At 37.8% G+C, this 18,185-nt stretch overlaps 1 protein-coding gene across 2 annotated transcripts; it reads right to left on the minus strand.

Annotated features, from left to right (window-relative positions):
• Positions 1–476: 476 nt before the first annotated feature.
• On the minus strand, positions 477–6,345 carry zgc:194312 (uncharacterized protein LOC794943 homolog). 2 transcript variants are annotated; one of them, XM_059355062.1, is made up of 2 exons: positions 5,203–6,345; positions 477–1,307 (listed from the first exon to the last, which is right to left on the minus strand). In XM_059355062.1, exons 1-2 carry the CDS (start codon positions 6,153–6,155, stop codon positions 1,232–1,234), a joined length of 1,029 nt encoding a protein of 342 aa, XP_059211045.1. In that variant the 5' UTR covers positions 6,156–6,345; the 3' UTR covers positions 477–1,231. The 2 variants fall into 2 exon arrangements, with proteins under 2 accessions (XP_059211045.1, XP_059211044.1); XM_059355061.1 differs by having other exon boundaries at positions 477–1,347.
• Positions 6,346–18,185: the final 11,840 nt, after the last annotated feature.

An 18,185-nucleotide genomic window follows, 5' to 3' on the forward strand; every position in this document is an offset into this window, starting at 1 on the left:
TTAGTTTGTTCTCTAATATCAGTGTTTGCTAACTTGCTACCATACCTTTTTACTGTTTATTTTTACATTTTCTTTTCAAAAATGTTTTACATTAAATTTAAATTTTTATTGTAAAAATCAGAAATTAGCCTTTACATGTGTATTATTATTATTATTACTTCTACGTAGAATCCACTGTAATTTAACATTCAAGACCATTAAGCCATCCAATAATATTGTAAAAAAAAAAAAAAAAAAAAAAAAGTCCCATTATATTAATTTACAGATTTCAACCTCCATTTTATGGTTAATATTTGTGATAAAAGTACTTTCTTTTTTTCTTATTTTTTTTTTTTTTTACAATGGCATTTCCACTTAATGTAGAAAAAGCAAGGAAAAAACCTGTAAAGTAATATTTTTAGAAAATAACTTAAAAAAAAAAAAAAGCATTACCACTTAAGGTAAAAAAACAAAAAAAACAAGGGAAAAGCCTGTAAAATAATATTTTTAGAAAATAGCTTTATTTTTTATTATTTTTTACAGTGCAGCTTAGTTTTGATGTGATACCGAGTAACCCTGCAGTCATGAGGTGTCAGAATTATCAGAAAAAAATGCTTCCTGATTGAAAAATACCACATGAAGGCCCCAAATAGTTAATCAAACATTAGGGTTTCTTTTCTATTTCCTGTTTATTGTTTAATCACATCCATGTTGAGAAGCCCACTGCCTGTTCTTATGATCTTGAATGAAATTTTCTTTTTGTATGAATCCTTTTATCACCTGTATTGATACTTAAAGCATCCGTTCTGGTATCCATCGACACCTGTGTGTTATCCTACCTCTTTCTTAACTTCAAGAAATGTATTCAAGCAGCCGTTAAACTCACATTGTTTAATATCCACACGGTTGAGAACACATTCACAACATTCACCAAGCGATTGGTAAAGTACATCCTCCATTTGAATCCCAAATGCAGGAGAGCTGGGACCTGAAACCTCCAGTTAAATCTCTGGACCAGCCAGGAAATGTACAAAAAGAGAACTGCCCTCCTCTTCTCTGTCTGTCTTTGCTGTTTGCAGTGACAATGATGCACAACCAGTTCTCAAGAAGCCTCGTCATGTCCGAGGAGGCTCCTTTAGTTCCTTTCAGCCCTGACCTGAGTCACGTATCCAAATGTTCCCGTGGCGTTCAGGATCCTGATATCGACCTGTTTTTTCCCATCAGGCATTGTCCGTATGGCCTTGATGTGACTCTAAGTCATGTGAGGAACTCCTGACTGACATTGGTCTGGTTTCCTCCTCCTCCTCCTCCTCAGGGGCCTGAGAGACCTGTAGAGAAATGATCGTCTGAGCTGTCAGTGTTCGCTCCCTGAGGGGGAAAAAAGAGTAAAAATAACACCGTTTAGCTTAATTTATTAACTCGTGCTTCTTTTGTGTAAGTGCATGGAAATGTCTGACAGCTCAAATTTCCAAAAAGCTTAAAAGGGAACATGTTTCGTCCTCAAATCGTGCAACAAATGCTAAATTTGAATTAGTGACACGAGCAGTAGTCATAATGATAATGAACCAAATGCATATCAACTAGTTACACAGGATTCATTTGAAACATGTGACATCATCCTGCTATTAATCAGCCTTCTGCAAAAAAGTTAACTTCTAGATTTTTCTTTTCTTTTTCTATTTTGGTGTTTGTGACACAATCGAGTCACATCTTCCTGGTAATCAAATGTTTATTTTTAGTAAACCACACCCAGTAAAGACTAATGGGACTCAAGTTCTTCATGATATATTTTATATTTACTGTACGGTTTCTCATGTTGTCTAATACTGACCTCTATTAAGCAGGAGGATGATGATGATAATATAATAATAATAATAATAGCAGTAGGATGGTAGGTATGTGGGCTGACACTGACCTGAGATGTTTTTATCACATTCATTTTTTTGACTACTTAAAGTTTTTGAATACTTTTGATTTTGCCCTTCATGTACCACATAAAAAAATGTTTACTATACCCATATTTGGTATCCATTTTTTCTTCACCTTTATGATCTGACAATTATTTTCTCACTTTAACCTACTTGATCAACATATTGAGCCCAAAAATCATGAAATCCTAGTTGAAAATTATACAATTTACTACAATAAAAACCACCAATATGCTCAATGAACAGTTTTGGAACTTGAAAATGTAAACATAGGATACAAATATGAGCAAATAAAAAAAGGTAAAAATTTATAATAAAACTGTATACAAAAAAGTCTCATAAAAACAGGCTCCCCCCCCCTTGTTAGCTGCAACTCCTCAAAACAAACTATATGCAAAATTACACAGAGAGCTGCACCAACGCTCAAATATTTCTGTACTGTCAAAATAAAACTATCATATCTTTGGTTTTATATGACCTAGGAATGTCAAACAAAAATTTGGGGAAAGTTTCAAGTCTGTACTTTGGAGTGAAGTTAATAGCACCGCTCCATGTGACCTAGTTATTTTTTGTTAAACGTCACATGATCTGATCAGGACGCCAGTGGTGGAATGTAACTAAGTACATTTACTCAAGTAACTTAAGTACAATTTTGAGGTATGTGCACTATATACTTGAGTATCTCCATATTATGTAACTTTATTTTTTATTTTTTACTTTATATTTTTACTCTACTACATTTAGCTGCCAGCTTTAGTTACTATTCACGTCGAGATTTAACATAAAAAACATTAGAAATTCATGGTGATTCAACTTTTTTTTTGTTAAATTAAACCTAATTAATGATTGACCTAAACCTAATAAATGATTTAATCAGAGAAACCTGGTGTATAAATGTCTTAATAGGATAAAAATGTTAGGTTTTATATGTTTTTGTTAGTTCAAGAAAAACCAACTGTGAGTAACAAATTGCACAAAAAGACCTGATGTATCAAATGTGATACAAAACAGAATTCATATATGCAAATTGATATTGGTTTTTTGTCAGCACCAACAGCATGAACACTTAAAAAAACACAAAAAAATTGAATTTTCTGGCAATTATTTCATGGTTCAGGCTTTATAGGGTTAAGTAGTTAAAAATAAGCCTGCTTATATGAATGCATCAAAAATAATATATTTGGAATATAATCTGCATATTGAGTACTTTTACTATGTTTTAAGTACATTTTGATGCTGATACTTTTGTACTTTTACTTCAGTAAGTTTTGAATGCAGGACTTTTACTTGTAGTGGAGTCATTTCACAGTGTGGTATTAGTACTTTTACTGCAGTAAAGGATCTGAATACTTCTTCCTCCACTGACTGTATACCTGCCCACATCCTTCACTGCGCCACTGGATATTTCCACCATTTATTTAATGAGTTTCATATCTGCATCTAATGGATTTTTGAGTGGTACTTAGTGTGGATTTAATGTATTGGCTTCACACCACAATATATTCCAGAAATCTCTCAGTCAGGCTAATTCACCCTCTATGTGGTTTATTGGATATTGTTGCCGAGAAAACATATTATAATATTGTATAATATTGATTTGATCTGGATGAGCTGTGAAGGGTTTTTCCACACCATATCCAGTCATTTTATGTGACTTCATGTGAGGTGTTTATTTCAGGAGTGGAAATTTGAAAACAGTACATATTTTCCCCCCGACAGTAAATTAACTTCCATATGCAAATGTCCACAAACGTGACACAAACAGTTATCCATAAATAAATAATTTACTGGTGTTGTATTCAACCATACATTTTGGGTTGCCAGGTTGTGAAAAAAAAATCTCCCCATAATAAAGTATCATGTTTATGATTGACTCATTAGAAAGTGAGAACTGATTTGGATTTATTGAAGATTTTTCACAGCTTGACAACTCAAAAGTTTCTGTTGGGAGGAGTGAACTTTACGTATTTCCTTTTTTCTTTTCTTTTTTATTCTTTTTTTTGTGTATTACTAATACTGAAACTACAAACAAGCCCCTTGGACCAGCCCCGCCCCCTCTCAGGTGTTTCCGTTACTCACCTGTGAAAAACAATTGGCTGTATTTTGTTTTAATGCTTTTGAATCTGAATTTGTAAAACTAAACTTGAATGTGTCAATTAGTCGTAAGAATTGATTAATAAATGTTAGGAGGAGTTGCTGCATGCTATTTTATTTTATTTCTGAATAATCCAGCTCAACTGGCTTCTGGTTTCTGTTTACAAAAGCTGACATCCCTCCACTTCCCCCTGAGTAATCGAGTATTATTTATAATGAAGTAAGACCTGTAAACAAGCACACTTGGCAATCGATTCTGCATTTAGAGGCATTTTTTGCTGGCATGTATTTTTTTTTTTTAATTATATTTTATTATACATGTACATTACCAATGTGATTTGTTTAATATCCTTTTTTTTATAGTGTTAGTACTTTTTTAGTACTATATGTATTTATTATTATTATTAAAGTAGTCTGAGTACTTTTTTATTTAGCACTATTATTATTTTATCAAGTAGTTTGAGTACTCTTGTATTATATTTATTACTATTATTATTATTATTATTTTTAAAGTAGTTTGAGTACTTTTCTGGTACTATATTTATTTATATATTTTTAAGTAGTTTGAGTACTCTTTTACTATATTTATTTATTTATTATTAATATTGAAGTAGTTTGAGTATTTTTCTAGTACTATATTTATTATTATTTTTAAGTAGTTTGAGTACTCTTTTACTATATTAATTTATTTATTTATTATTAATATTAAAGTAGTTTGAGTACTCTTGTACTATATTTATTATTATTATTTTTAAAGTAGTTTGAGTACTTTTCTAGTAATATAATATTTTTAAGTAGTTTGAGTACTCTTTTACTATATTTATTTATTCATTATTATTATTTTAAAGTAGTGTGAGTACTTTTCTAGTACTATATTTATTTATTATTTCTAAAGTAGTTTGAGTACTTTTCTAGTACTCTATTTTTAAAGTAGTTTCACTACTTTTCTATTACTCAATTATAATTGTTTTAGTAGTCTGAGTACTTTTCTATAGGTAGCTTTAAACCAGATTTCTCTAAGGATAGCCCTGCTGTAGTTTCACTTCCTCCTAATTAGTAGTTTTCTCAACATTGTAAATAACTCCTAGTTACAAACTCTTCTTGTAGGTTGCTTTATACGGATATAGTACCCTGATTTCTATATGGATTTTAAGTAAAAAGGTATATTGCATTGTGATATATATATATTATTGGGACATACCGTGTTATGTGTTGAGTGGGTGGCCAGCTGTTGTGCACCGTCCAGCCGAGGACACTCTTCAAGTATGTGGAGCAGCAGGGGAACGTGTGACTCAACTCCTCCACAAGTTCCTCTTTACGCAAACCGTAAACAACCGGCGCAACGCACTGCGCCAAACTGAAGAAAGCAAAGACAATAACGGCTGACAGCTCCTTAGTCTGCGGCTGAATGAGGTTCTTTTTCATCAAAACCGACAGCACGAAGTTCACAAAGTTAGGGAGCAGGTAAACCGCCAGCTGGCTGCCGTGCAGCGCGATCGTCCTGCACCCGGCCCGGTTCCGCCGGTTCAGCACCCCTAGGCGCCTCTTCTCCACCAGTATCCTCACGTAGGTGTACAGAATGAGCAGCGTGCACAAACCCAAGAACAACACCTTCTGCAGCTGGCCTCTCCTCAGCTGCTCCTGGTCACACACCCCGCTGTACGCGGCCCCGGCCGCCTGGGAGTCCGGGTGGAGGAGCAGGGTGAGGGGGATGATCAGAGCCACGATCCAGGTGCACGCGCCGAGCAGCCAGGGCCAGCGCCAGGAGGTGCACGAGGAGGTGTAGCGCATCGGGTGGCACACCGCGCAGTAGCGGTCCAGAGCCATCACCGTGAGCGTCAGCAGGATGTTGGAGGCGCTGCTGATCAGGACGGTGATCATGGCGAGGCAGGCGGAGCGCACGGGCCGCGCGTCCAGGTGGATCTGGTAGTAGAAGACGCTGCTCATCCCCAGGTGGACCAGGGCCGAGACCAGCAGGTGGAAGACCAGCACGAAGCGGGCGTGGCTCCGGAGCCGCTCCACGCGGATGATGGTCCAGTTGATGATGAGGTTGAAGAAGAGCAGCACGGAGAAGGACACGGTGGAGACGTAGAAGCGCACGCAGGTGTAGTCCCGCACCTGTGTGGAGCCCGTGCTGTTGTTGGCGTACATCATTCCTCAGCTCGGTGTGGTTGGATGATTAGGAGAGAGGTGGAGGTGAGAGCTGTGGAGGTGATGGGGAAGAGAGTTAGTCCGCCGCATGATCCTCTCACACTGCTGTCTCACTCAACACTGACTCAAGACGATCAACCGCCGTCTGTCTGCCTGTCTCTGACACACACACACACACACACACACACACACACACACATACACACACACACACACACACACACACACACACACACACACACACACACACACGCTCTTGTACTTCTATCTTTGTGAGGGCCCTCATTGTAATAGTGAATTCCCTGACAAGTTATAATAGTTTGGGATTTTTCATTAGTTTTAGTTTTAGTTTCGTTGTGAATTATTGTTTTCAAATCCAGTTAGTTTTAATGAGTTTATAGAGTGAGTTTGCTAGTTTTAGTTTTGTATTCATTTTTTGAAATGCTTTAGTTTTAGTTTAGTTTTTATTAGTTTTAGTTTTTTTGTTAGTGTTAGTGTTAGTTTTGGTTAGTTTTGTAGCTACACAATACAGTTTCAGTTAATTATCATTTTTTTGTAACCTTAACCCTAAAACAAAGTCTTCAATCTCAAGAAAGCCTTTAAAGAAGTGAGGACCGGCCAAAATGTCCTCACTCTGTTGGTTAAAAATGAGTTCCGGTCCTCACTGTGTAAGAAGTACAAGAACACACACACACACACACACACACACACACACACACACACAAAGGCATGATGGAAGCCCCACACCATAGTCTTGAGTGAGCTTTTTGATTAACTTTTTAATTCTGGACTTATTATTACATTATTAATAATTGAATTAATAATTAAATAACAATTAACTAAGATAATTGAGATAATTATTTTATTTATTCTGTCTTTAGACAGAAAAAAGGCAAACTAATCCTACAAATTATTAGCCTGGCTAACACCAGACAAATCTCAAATGAGATTTGGTCTGGAAACCAGCCGTTCATTTCTCAGTAGAGGAGGTGTGGTTTATGATCCTCCGGAGCAGTTTATTGGACGCTTAGAATGTCTATCAAAGCGTCTGTAGGTAGCTCTTAGCCAATCAGATCAGTTATACCAGATGACGTAGTAGAGCTACAGAAATGGATGTTTGTTGTGTGTGTGTCTGTGAGAGAGTGTTGTTTGCTGCTTTGCTTCTCCAGTTCTCGCTTTCTGCAAGATTTATTTTCACGCTTTATTCCCCCTCATGTCATTCAGCCACACACATCCACTGATTTTATGGGCAATAAACAAGCTGCTGCGGGCCTCTCGGCGGCCCCGCTGTCCCCCGGCTCGTAGCGAGATCACCGCCGTTACGCTAGCGCTGCTAGCGCCGCTAGCGCCGCTAATAGTCCCGCTACCGGTGATCTCGCTACGAGCCGGGGAACAGCGGAGCCGCCGAGAGACCTTTCGCCTTTCAACTTTCGCTCTAAACTATTTAAAACACCATCTACAGCTAAAGAGAGTTTCGCGTCTGCAGCAGCCATGTTGGATCCGTAAGAAAACTACAAGCTTCCAAGTGCCGAGTAGTACGCGTCATCGTCTTGCCGTCCCTCCCCGCTCTGTGATTGGATCCCTAAAACAGGGCTAAGAAACTGCCCTGGTTGCCAGACCGCCTGGAGGTTCGAAATTAAATTTGAGCGCGCAAGGCATTCTGGGTATACCCAGGCTAACAAATTATATTCCAAGTCCATTTAAATAATTTAATACTGTAATTTTAATAATGAAATAACATGTTAATGTTAATCATGTTTTTTGTATTGCCAACTAAAAATGATATTAATGTATTTATTTATCTATTTATTCTTATTCTGTCATTAGACTAAAAAGAGGCAAATGGATCCTACAAAAAAAATTCTGAAATCCATTTAAATTATTAAATTAATAATAAAAACGTACACATTTTTTCGTAATTACCAACTAAAAATGACATTTATTTAATTATTATTATTTATTTATTTTATTCTGTCTTTGGACTAAAAAAGGCAAATGTATCCTACAAAAAAATCTGAAATCCATTTAAATTATAAAATTAATAACATTTTTTGAAAAAAAAACTATTCTATTCTTCATCATGTTTAAGCTACTTTTACCATTGATTGGCTACTTGTATACTTCCTTATTTTTTTAACATTTCATGTTTGGACTACTCTAATGTGTCTAAACTCACCCAGAGAGCAGCGACAGGATGTTGTTGTAGCTGTGATGTTATATGCTGCCATCCTCTGCTGAGAGAAGGAACAGCTGCTGCTCTGCATTTCAACAGGAATGATGGGAAATTACAGTTTTTTTTACAACCGATATGACCTGTTTGTCAGAACCTTTTTTCAAAACTGTTAACACACATCACAACCAAAACACACAATTCCGCAAACAGTTAAAATCACGCAGTGTAAGTAAACACAGACACACACTTCCAAAATACAATAATACACTAAGACAGTTCACCAAATCTACCAAAACACTGACACACGTTGTCTACAACAGAAACATTTAGTCAGTCACAGCACAGCGTCATAAAAAACACTGACAACTGATGGAAGAACACAAACTGAATCACTTTGCATGTTTCAAATCTACTTTTTTTCTTTTACAATCAACAGATTATTGTATTGATCATACATGTAAATTTACCCTCTGGAGTCTCCAAAAGCTCCAAATCATGACTTCTTCATGACATCCAGACTAGAAAACAAAGCAGCGTGGAGCCCTACTGTAAATTTACCTCTAAAGTTCTGGCTGTAAACTCCATGAGGCCATGTGAAGACGTTTCATTTGTATTAGCTTGCTAGCTAGATTTAAATTAAGCAATGCTAGCTTAACACAGTTAAGCACATTTTTTGCTGGGTTTGCACTTTCATTGTCTCTCTTGTCTCTAACTTTGTTAGCGGTCTCCAGCTGTGCTTCTTTGCAAATTTACTTGTAAGTGAATAATTATGTAGACAGACAGTTGTATGTATAGCCTGGTTGGCACCATGGTTATAATAGTTTTGGATTTTTCATTAGTTTTAGTTTCGTTGTCAATTTTTGTTTTCAAATTAATTTAGTTTTAATTAGTTTTTAGTGTGAGTTTGCTAGTTTTAATTAATTTTAATTTTTTGTAAAATGCTTAGTTTTAGTTTAGTTTTTATTAGTTTTAGTGTTAGTTTTAGTTTTTTTTGTAATGGGGTATTTGTTGGGGGCTGGATTCAAAAAGGTCACAATAAATGTTGCCTTTATTTCCTTTGTCTGCTCCAACTCAGCCCCAATAAGTTTATCAAGTCATAAAACTAGATAGATGAAATAGGTTTCATATCAACCAAAAAGGTATACGTATGAAAAAAGTTGACAAAGACGAAAACTAAGGACATTTTCACTATAATTTTAGTTAGTTTTAGTTAGTTTTGCAACCACAAAATACAGTTTCAGTTAGTTATCGTTTTTTGAAAAACTAGTTTTTATTTTTATTTCAGTTAACGAAAATGTTTTCTCAATTCTAGTTTTCGTTATTTCGTTAGTTTTCGTTAACTATAATAACCTTGGTTGGCACCATGGGCAAACAAAAACGGGAGTTCCTGTTGTAGAAAATCTTTAAAGAAAAACACTTGACGACCAGGTAGATTTGAATAGATTTATTTTGCAAGTATCAAAAACAGATACAGATGTCAACGGTGACAGAACGACCAAAAGTCAGAACAACACTGAGAATGTTCCCTCCGTGAAACAGCAAGAGGAGCCTATCAACATGAACGGATCTCAGCGAGGGCACCAAATGGGCTCGAGCCGGCCCTGGTAAGGGGCAAGGAAAAGGGACATGATCCTGGGATGGGCACAGTGGCGGTTCTAGACCAATTTTACTGTGGGGGCCAAGGAGGGGCCAGTGTTTACTCAGAGGGGCACATTTAAAAACTGCAAAGATGATATTTAAGCATTCAAAACCTTTTATTTTAGCTTATTTAAGAATCTCATTTAAGTATATTTGGAAGATACAAATACATTGATTGAAACAATGAGACTTACCAACAAGAACAGTTTTTTTTTGTACGACAATGGTATTTCTCATCTTTGTGCACAATTACTTTTTTTTTTTTTGAAAGTGCGGTACAGTCAGAATGATCGTTTTTTTTAAACATACACAAGCTTTTATTGCTTTTATTTAACTACACAATGTACACATTTTGGGTTCCTTTTGTGTACAATGCGATATTGTTTGAAGAAAAAATAGGTAAGAATTGTTCCGTCATTCATCGTTATAAAATGATCATTTCATTATTAATTTGACACAGGGGCCACAGCAGGGGCCAAGGGCTCCTTCACAGGGGCAGTGGCCCCTGTAGGCCCCTGTGTAGAACCGCCACTGGATGGGCATCAAACCAAGCTGTGACTGCATGTGCATGGTGGAATGCCACATTGTCCCAGGTGACCACATATGTTAGCAAGTTACCCCCCAACTCACCCTGTCCCCTTCCCCCTCAGGTACCAGTCTATCATACAGCTCTTCTAAAAACTGGAGAAGGCGTTCGGTGTTGTAGGGGCCAATTTGACGTTCATGCAGGAGCACACCATTGTTGGATATTGCTGCACACATGGTGATGTTGGCTCCTCTCTGGCCTGGCACACCAACCGGCTCTTTTACCAGTGATGTTTCTGCCCCGACTACGTTTTCTTTTGGCCAAGTTGAAGCCAGCCTCATCAATGTATATTATGCTATGTGGGACTTGATTGATCTCCAACTCCATGACTCTCTGTAAGCAATCAAACAAAATGTATGTAAATGATTGAGAGTACTTTACATATATAGGGTCATAGTAGTTTACTGCAAAACACACAATTAGTACAGTGTATTTAGGATTTACAGTGATAACCTTACCTGGACATATTGGTGACGGAGTTCCTTGATGCGAACACTGTTCCTTTAAAAAAAGGGACTTTATAAAGTTGCTTCATCAGGACTCTGTGTTTAGCCAGAGGCTGAGAAATAGATATAAGGCTGATTGCTCTGATGTTTTCAAAGACAAGGTTGTCTTGTAAAATATTGGCCCGAATTTCTTTCAATTTTATTTCATTGTTAGCATTCAAATTAAACGTTGACCCCTTAGAGGAACAAAGTTATATATTGTCATCCTGTTAAAATAATCGCCTAACTCATTTTTTTGCAGGAGTTTTGCAGGAAACACAAAAAACATGCAAAATAACAATTTGCATGAGGAAAAAAGCAATGCATTTAACTCATAAGGCATCCTTTGTGATTTTTTTAAGAGGGGGTAGGGGCATGAGCAAGATATAGATTAAAGATAATAAATATCCTTTATTTCCTTCATTTTTATGCAGCACTCAATGACTCCTATCAATAAAGTTGATATTTTCTTATCGTCACCCTGTTAAAATATTCACCTAACTCATTTTTTTTAAGTTTTGCAGGAAACACAAAAAACTTCACCAAAAGTGTAACATATGACATTTATTGATAATTTCACTCAAAAAGCATGTAGCAGCGGATGGCTATTGGCATAGTAATAACACTGTGTGTAAAGTATGTAACTTAAGAGAAATAAATGACTTAGGCAGTTTTTTGAACATGCCTTTGTGACTTAAGCAAGATATGGTAACACTTTATTTTGAAGGTGTCTACATAAGAGTGACATGAGCCTGTCAGAAACATGACATGACAAGTATCATGAGCATTAATGTTACTTCGAAGTGTCATTAATGTTCATGACACATCCCATGTCATGTTTATGACACGCTCATGTCACTCTTATGTAGACACCTTCAAAATAAAGTGTTACCATATTTTGCTTCAGTCACAAAGGCATGTTCAAAAAAATGCCTAAGTGACATTTTATTTTGACTTAGGCATAATAAATCCGCTTAAGTCACACACTTGACATAAGCCATTATCTTAAAGGGGTAAAATAACAAGATCTGATCAACTGAGGATGTAGGTGATTTTACCATAGCTGGCCAGCATCATGAGGAGATGATTTAGAACAATTTTGACAAAAATGACGATTATTTTAACAGTGTGACTATATTACTGTAGGGGCCAGAAGAATATGGTTACTGTAATTCATGTTACACTGTTCAGTAGGAAAGGCCCTCATACAATACAGTGAATACAGTAATCTATCTGTTGGTTGCTCGAAAAATCCGGCCAATTGATGCCAATGTGCTCCGGCTGAGATTTGGCTGCACACGTTCTCCAGCCTCTCTATGTGACAAGCCATGCTTGATGATGGTGGCTCGTATTTCATCTGTCACCCTATCTCTGGCCTCTAACTCTCTATGATCAGTAGCTGTATCCCACTCAGCTGCAAACTGTCTGCTGGAGTTACTGGGACATTAATGAAACTGAGCCATTGTTAATATTATCAATTTCACCTGTTTCTACGGTGGCCCTTAGAGCTCACAGCTCTGCAACTTAAGAATACACGTGCAAAAACACAAGCACATTTAGAAAACTTCTTCATCAATTTGACAACATAAACGCAGCATTTACAGAAAGCGCTGCAAAGACCACAACACAACACAATAAGAAAACGAGCCAAAATGTCTGCTGTGAAAAAAAAAATCCATGATAAAGTTGTCTTTCATCCTGCTCCAACTGCTGCAGCAAAGCAACCAGTAGAGGGAGACATCAGTCAAAAAGTGCCTGTGGACACAAACACTGTCCCAATCAGGCAAACTGATGAAAGTCACCTGTGTGGGTGCAGGGCCTTTAATACAAGCCTGGTACTAATTCAGGGCCCTCACCTGGCCCTTTGACCCCTGAACCTGTTCTGTAATGTATACACATCCAGAACAAACTGTCCTTTTTTATTTACATGGCTCTCTTTAACAATAAAGGCTTTCCTTCCGCCTTATCCTTTGCTGTTGGAGTTTGAAGAACCTGGATTGCCTTCCTGTTTATCCTCTATTTTATCCGACTAAAGATAAGCAGCTCTTCCTTCCAGCAATTTTTATTTTCTGATGTGTAATTAGCCTCACAGGGGGTCTCAGACCCCAGTGACAGTCCTAAATACATTTTTACCTCTCCATCATCCACAGACCTGCAGGTGGTGCTATGATGTGTGTTATGCTGCTCACAAGTTCCCTCACTTTCATATTTGCTTAAAACATTTGCAAGAAAAAACACTTTAACTTGAGAAGCCAAACAGCAGATAGGAGGGATCTAATGTAGCAGATCTGAGCCTGAAAGTTCAGTTCAGGTCAGCTTTTTTATTTCAAACATGTGCAAGTAACACAACAAAGTAAACTCAAAAACAAACAAATCCAATGAGAATAATCAAAACAAAATTTTTTATCAATTCTTACCTTTTTTTTGTTCAAACAATATCTCATTGTACACAAACCCAGAATTTGTACATTGTATAATAGTTTAATTGTGCAATAAAATATTGTGTATATATAGTGTGTGTGTATATATCATGTCCATGTCCTAGCTTTCCGCTAGGAAATGGAGCAGCCAGCCAGTGTGGAAAAATAGAATTTTTTCCATAAAAGCCCAAATTTGGTGCCTCTCACACATTCTAATGCAACTATTCCATCATATACACTGATCTCAATCATTGCATATTTTAATAATTATTTTAAAGGAGAATAAAGGTTCTTGTATATTTTATTTAAGGCATCTTATTTTGACAGTCTTCTTGTAAATTCTGTGGTCGATTCTGTTAACACACTGCGCTCTTATTTTGAAAGCTGCATGTGTTGTTATTCAGTAAGTCAGTTTATTGTGATTAAAACAACTTTAACTGTTAGCTAATGTTAGCTCGCGGCTACCGCACGGCATATGCAACAGTGTATTTGGACCTCTGACGGCTCGGACAGGTTGATAGTATTTAGTTCGGCGCGCGGTGACGTAGAGACACGGAGCGATCATGTGGGGACGAGTGCGTTTGTGTTAGTGTGTGAATGCTCACCTGTCTTGGAGGAGGACGGGGAGGTGGGTCGGGGTTTGACTGACTGACAGACACTCTGCTGAGCAACGGCAACACAACGCAAAATAACTTTATGTTATAGATCATGTAAAACAACTTTCAGTAGCTTGAAATGTGACGTTAGCGCAGCACATGAGACTATAGTGGGACAAATTAGAGTGTGTTTGATGAAGTCTCCTGCTTGGCCAGTGATAGATTTGTGTCGAACTGTCATTGTCGGCTCGAATCAAACCCACCACTGATGATGAATGCCATCAAAAGATGCTTTTTTCTCAAAAGTCGCAGCTGTTATATAAAAATTCTGAAGGTGACATGGACCTCATTAACATAGTCATTGACGCATACAAAGGTAAAATTCACAAGAAAGTAGTGTCCAGAATACCTATGCCTACAAACCCACAAAAGAATGTCAACGTCATATATAAAATGTAAATGGGAGAGGGAAGCAAATATAATCTTGACAGAAGATGAGTGGTTAAACACATGCAAATTAAATTCCACCAACACCAGTTCAGGGAAATGGAGGGAGTTTGCTTGGAAAAATGTCATTAGGTTTTTTGTTACCCCAAGAAGAAAATATTTACAGAGTGGTAGAGATGAATCTGGACATTGCTGGAGACATTGTAATAATGTGATGGCTGACCACAGTCACATCTTTTGGTGCTGCCCAGTGATTCAGTGTTATTGGATAGGTGTAGTTGAAGAAATAAACTTAATTCTTGGTTTTGACATTGAATATAATTTTCAAACCGTTTATTTGTGCAATCTACCAACTGACCTTACATCCCAAGATAAATACCTACTAAAGATACTATTGGCAGCTGGAAAAAAACCAATAACTAGGAAATGGCTTAACAGAGAGCCACCAATGGTGGGAGAGTGGTCAGCCACTGTAAGAGAGATATATGAAATGGAGATGTTGACTTTTTCTCTAAGACTGAACCGTAACAAAGCCCTGAAATATTGGTCGAAATGGCTTACGTATGTAAATGAGAAAACAGAATAGAGCAGTCCTCTTCTCCTCTTTTCATGTTGCATTGTTGGCCCTTGGTGCTGTGTCAGATGTTTTGATGGTCTTACCCTGGAGGGACTCCCCCTCCTAACAGTTGGACTATGCTGGCTCCACATATGCCCCCCTTCTCCTAGCCTCCTACCTATGGATTACTGTGACCCTACTTCGTAGTGTGTTTTTCTTTTTCTTTTTTTTTCTGAGATAAAGAGTTTGATTTCCCTCGGTGACCTGTATGTTCTGATTTATGTATGTTCTGATTTATGAGATTCATATGTTTTGATTGTCTGTGTAAGACACTGGAAAAATTTGAAAAATTAAAAATAAAGTTAAAAAAAAAAAAAAGTCGCAGGTGTCAAAGCTGTGTTGACAGGAAAGAGGCAGACTAGAAAACCACAAAACCAACTGGGGCAGTGGGCGGGGCATCAAGGCCACTGTGGCCTCAGGGCAGATATGTTTTTTAAGGGCATGAGGCCAAATTGCCATGGCACGAGAGCCATGGTGACTGCGGCTGCGGCAGTGATATGGTCACCTGTAAGTAAAACCGTAATATTTTCCAAATGTTAAAAAACTCATCACATAAAGTAAGTTTATTTGTTGGACTGATTTCATGTATAAACAGCTTGTGTTTAAATTGAGTTGAAGGTATCAATATTACATTCAGAGCTGCTCCAGCTTCCTCCCACAGTCCAAAAACATGCACTTAGGTTCAATTGGTGACTCTAAATTGCCTGTAGGAGTGAATGAGAGCATGATTATCTGTCTCTATGTGTCAGCCCTGTGATAGTCTGGCGACCTGTCCAGGGTGTACCCCGCCTCGGCTCCAGCCCCCCGCAACCCCAGTGCGGACAAGCGGTTAAGGTTAATGAATGAATAAATGTTACATTCAACATGAGTTTGTTTTCTTGCAGAACAGATGAGAGGAGAGTCAAGTCCTTTTGACTATTTATTTAAGACAATAATGAGTGAGCATGTACATGGACCTTCTTTGTTCAGAAATCAAAGGCTGCTAAGCAGTTAGCTGTAACCACCTCCCAGAAAAGGACGCCTAACTTACTTTTACACAGAGTTTTATAATATGAATGTGCGACTAACTGGTTGGTCAAAACTGTTGGGGCAGCACCATGGTTTAGACTCGGTCCGCCCATTACGTTGGCACGCAGGCTAGTCCTAGTCTCCTAGTCTTATTTTGAAAGCTGCATGTATTGTTATTCAGGAAGTTATTCAAAACAGTGAGTCAGTTTATTGTGATTAAAACAACTTTAACTGTTAGCTAATGTTAGCTCACAGCTACCTAACGGCATATGAAACAGTGCATTTGGACCTCTGACGGCTCGGACAGGTTGATAGTATTTAGTTTGGCGCGCTGTGATGTAGAGAGATGCTCACATGTCTCGGAGGAGGACAGAGAGGTGGGTCGGGGTTTTGACTGACTGATGTGTGACAGACACTCTGCTTTATTATGAATAATGTAAAAAAACTTTCAGTAGCTTGAAATGTGACGTTAGCGCAGCACATGAGACTATAGTGGGACAGATTAGATTAGAGTGTGTTTGATGAAGTCTCCTTGCTTGGCCGGTGATAGATTTGTGTCGAACTGTCATTGTCGGCTCGAATCAAACCCACCGCTGATGATGAATGTCATCAAAAGATGCTTTTTTTTCTCAAAAGTTGCAGGTGTCAAAGCTGTGCTGACAGGAAAGAGGAAGACTAGAATACCACAAAACCAACTGGGGCAGTGGGTGGGGCAGTGGGCGGGGCAGTTGGCGGGGCATCAAGGCCACTGTGGCCTCGGGGCAGATATGTTTTTTAAGGGCACGAGGGCAACTTCACTGCATCAGTTTCACTGTGCAGAGAAAAGGTAAGAACAAGTTTGTCTATCAGACATTTAAGTTCATTATTCTTTAGTTTATTGCACTGTACTTGATCATTAAATCATAGAAAATGTTAAAAATGTGTATGTTGCCATATGGCAACACCGTACCATTATGAATTGCTAGCCTGGCATGTTGATAACATTTTGTATTTATTTATAGGCCTATTGTTCAAAATCATATTGTAAACTTTATGGACTCAGGCTCCACAACCATGTAGAATCATTTAGTTATTTTTTCAGGTCCATCAATTTGACAGATACACATTTGACTGTTAGTTGTAGTAAAGTTAATAGCAATTGCATTGGTGTAAACTGATCCTCTATAGTCTACTATAATAATGCACTTTGTGAGTCATTTCCGCATTGCATATGATGATATTTGACACATCTTTCTTCCATTTACAGAATGAATGCAACAATATGTTAGAATTCAGTGATGAAGAAAACGAGCAGCGGGCAACACAGCAAGGAGAGAGTGAGAGTGATGAAGACCACGAGCCAGAGAATGAGGACAGCGGAGACAATGAGGACAGGGAGACCAGTGATGGTGAAAATGCAGTGACAGGTACTACCAGTAAGAGAGTGTAAAATGCATTACTAATCATTTTCCAGCCTCTATTTATGTATTGCATTAATAGTATAGTGTGATGTCTACCTGTGCCTCACAATTGAGAAGAACTGCTTCATCAATTTCCACAAGCATTAAGGTGATGCAACTATTCCATCATATACACTGATCTCAATCATTGCATATTTTAAGAATTATTTTAAAGGAGAAAAAAGGTTATTGTATATTTTATTTAAGGCATCTTATTTTGGCAGTCTTCTTGTAAATTCTGTGGTCGATTCTGTTAACACACTGCGCTCTTATTTTGAAAGCTGCATGTGTTGTTATTCAGGAAGTTATTCAAAACAGTAAGTCAGTTTATTGTGATTAAAACAACTTTAACTGTTAGCTAATGTTAGCTCGCGGCTACTGAATGGCATATGCAACAGTGCATTTGGACCTCTGACCGGCTTGGACAGGTTGATAGTATTTAGTTCGGCGCGCGGTGACGTAGAGACACGGAGCGATCATGTGGGGACGAGTGCGTTTGTACAAGTGTGTGAATGCTCACCTGTCTTGGAGGAGGACGGGGAGGTGGGTCGGGGTTTGACTGACTGACAGACACTCTGCTGAGCAACGGCAACACAACGCAAAATAACATTATATTATGAATAAT

The sequence above is a fragment of the Centropristis striata genome, chromosome 17 (assembly GCF_030273125.1).
Source record: "Centropristis striata isolate RG_2023a ecotype Rhode Island chromosome 17, C.striata_1.0, whole genome shotgun sequence".
NCBI lineage: Eukaryota > Metazoa > Chordata > Actinopteri > Perciformes > Serranidae > Centropristis > Centropristis striata.

What these genes read in the sequence shown, in the direction of transcription:
- zgc:194312 (XM_059355061.1), bottom strand. Translation starts at nt 6,155, where the DNA reads ATGATGTACGCCAACAACAGCACGGGCTCCACACAGGTGCGGGACTAC. An exon ending in CCCACTCAACACATAACACG is followed by an intron (nt 1,348 to 5,202) that starts GTATGTCCCAAT and finishes TTTCCCCCTCAG; the next exon opens with GGAGCGAACACTGACAGCTC.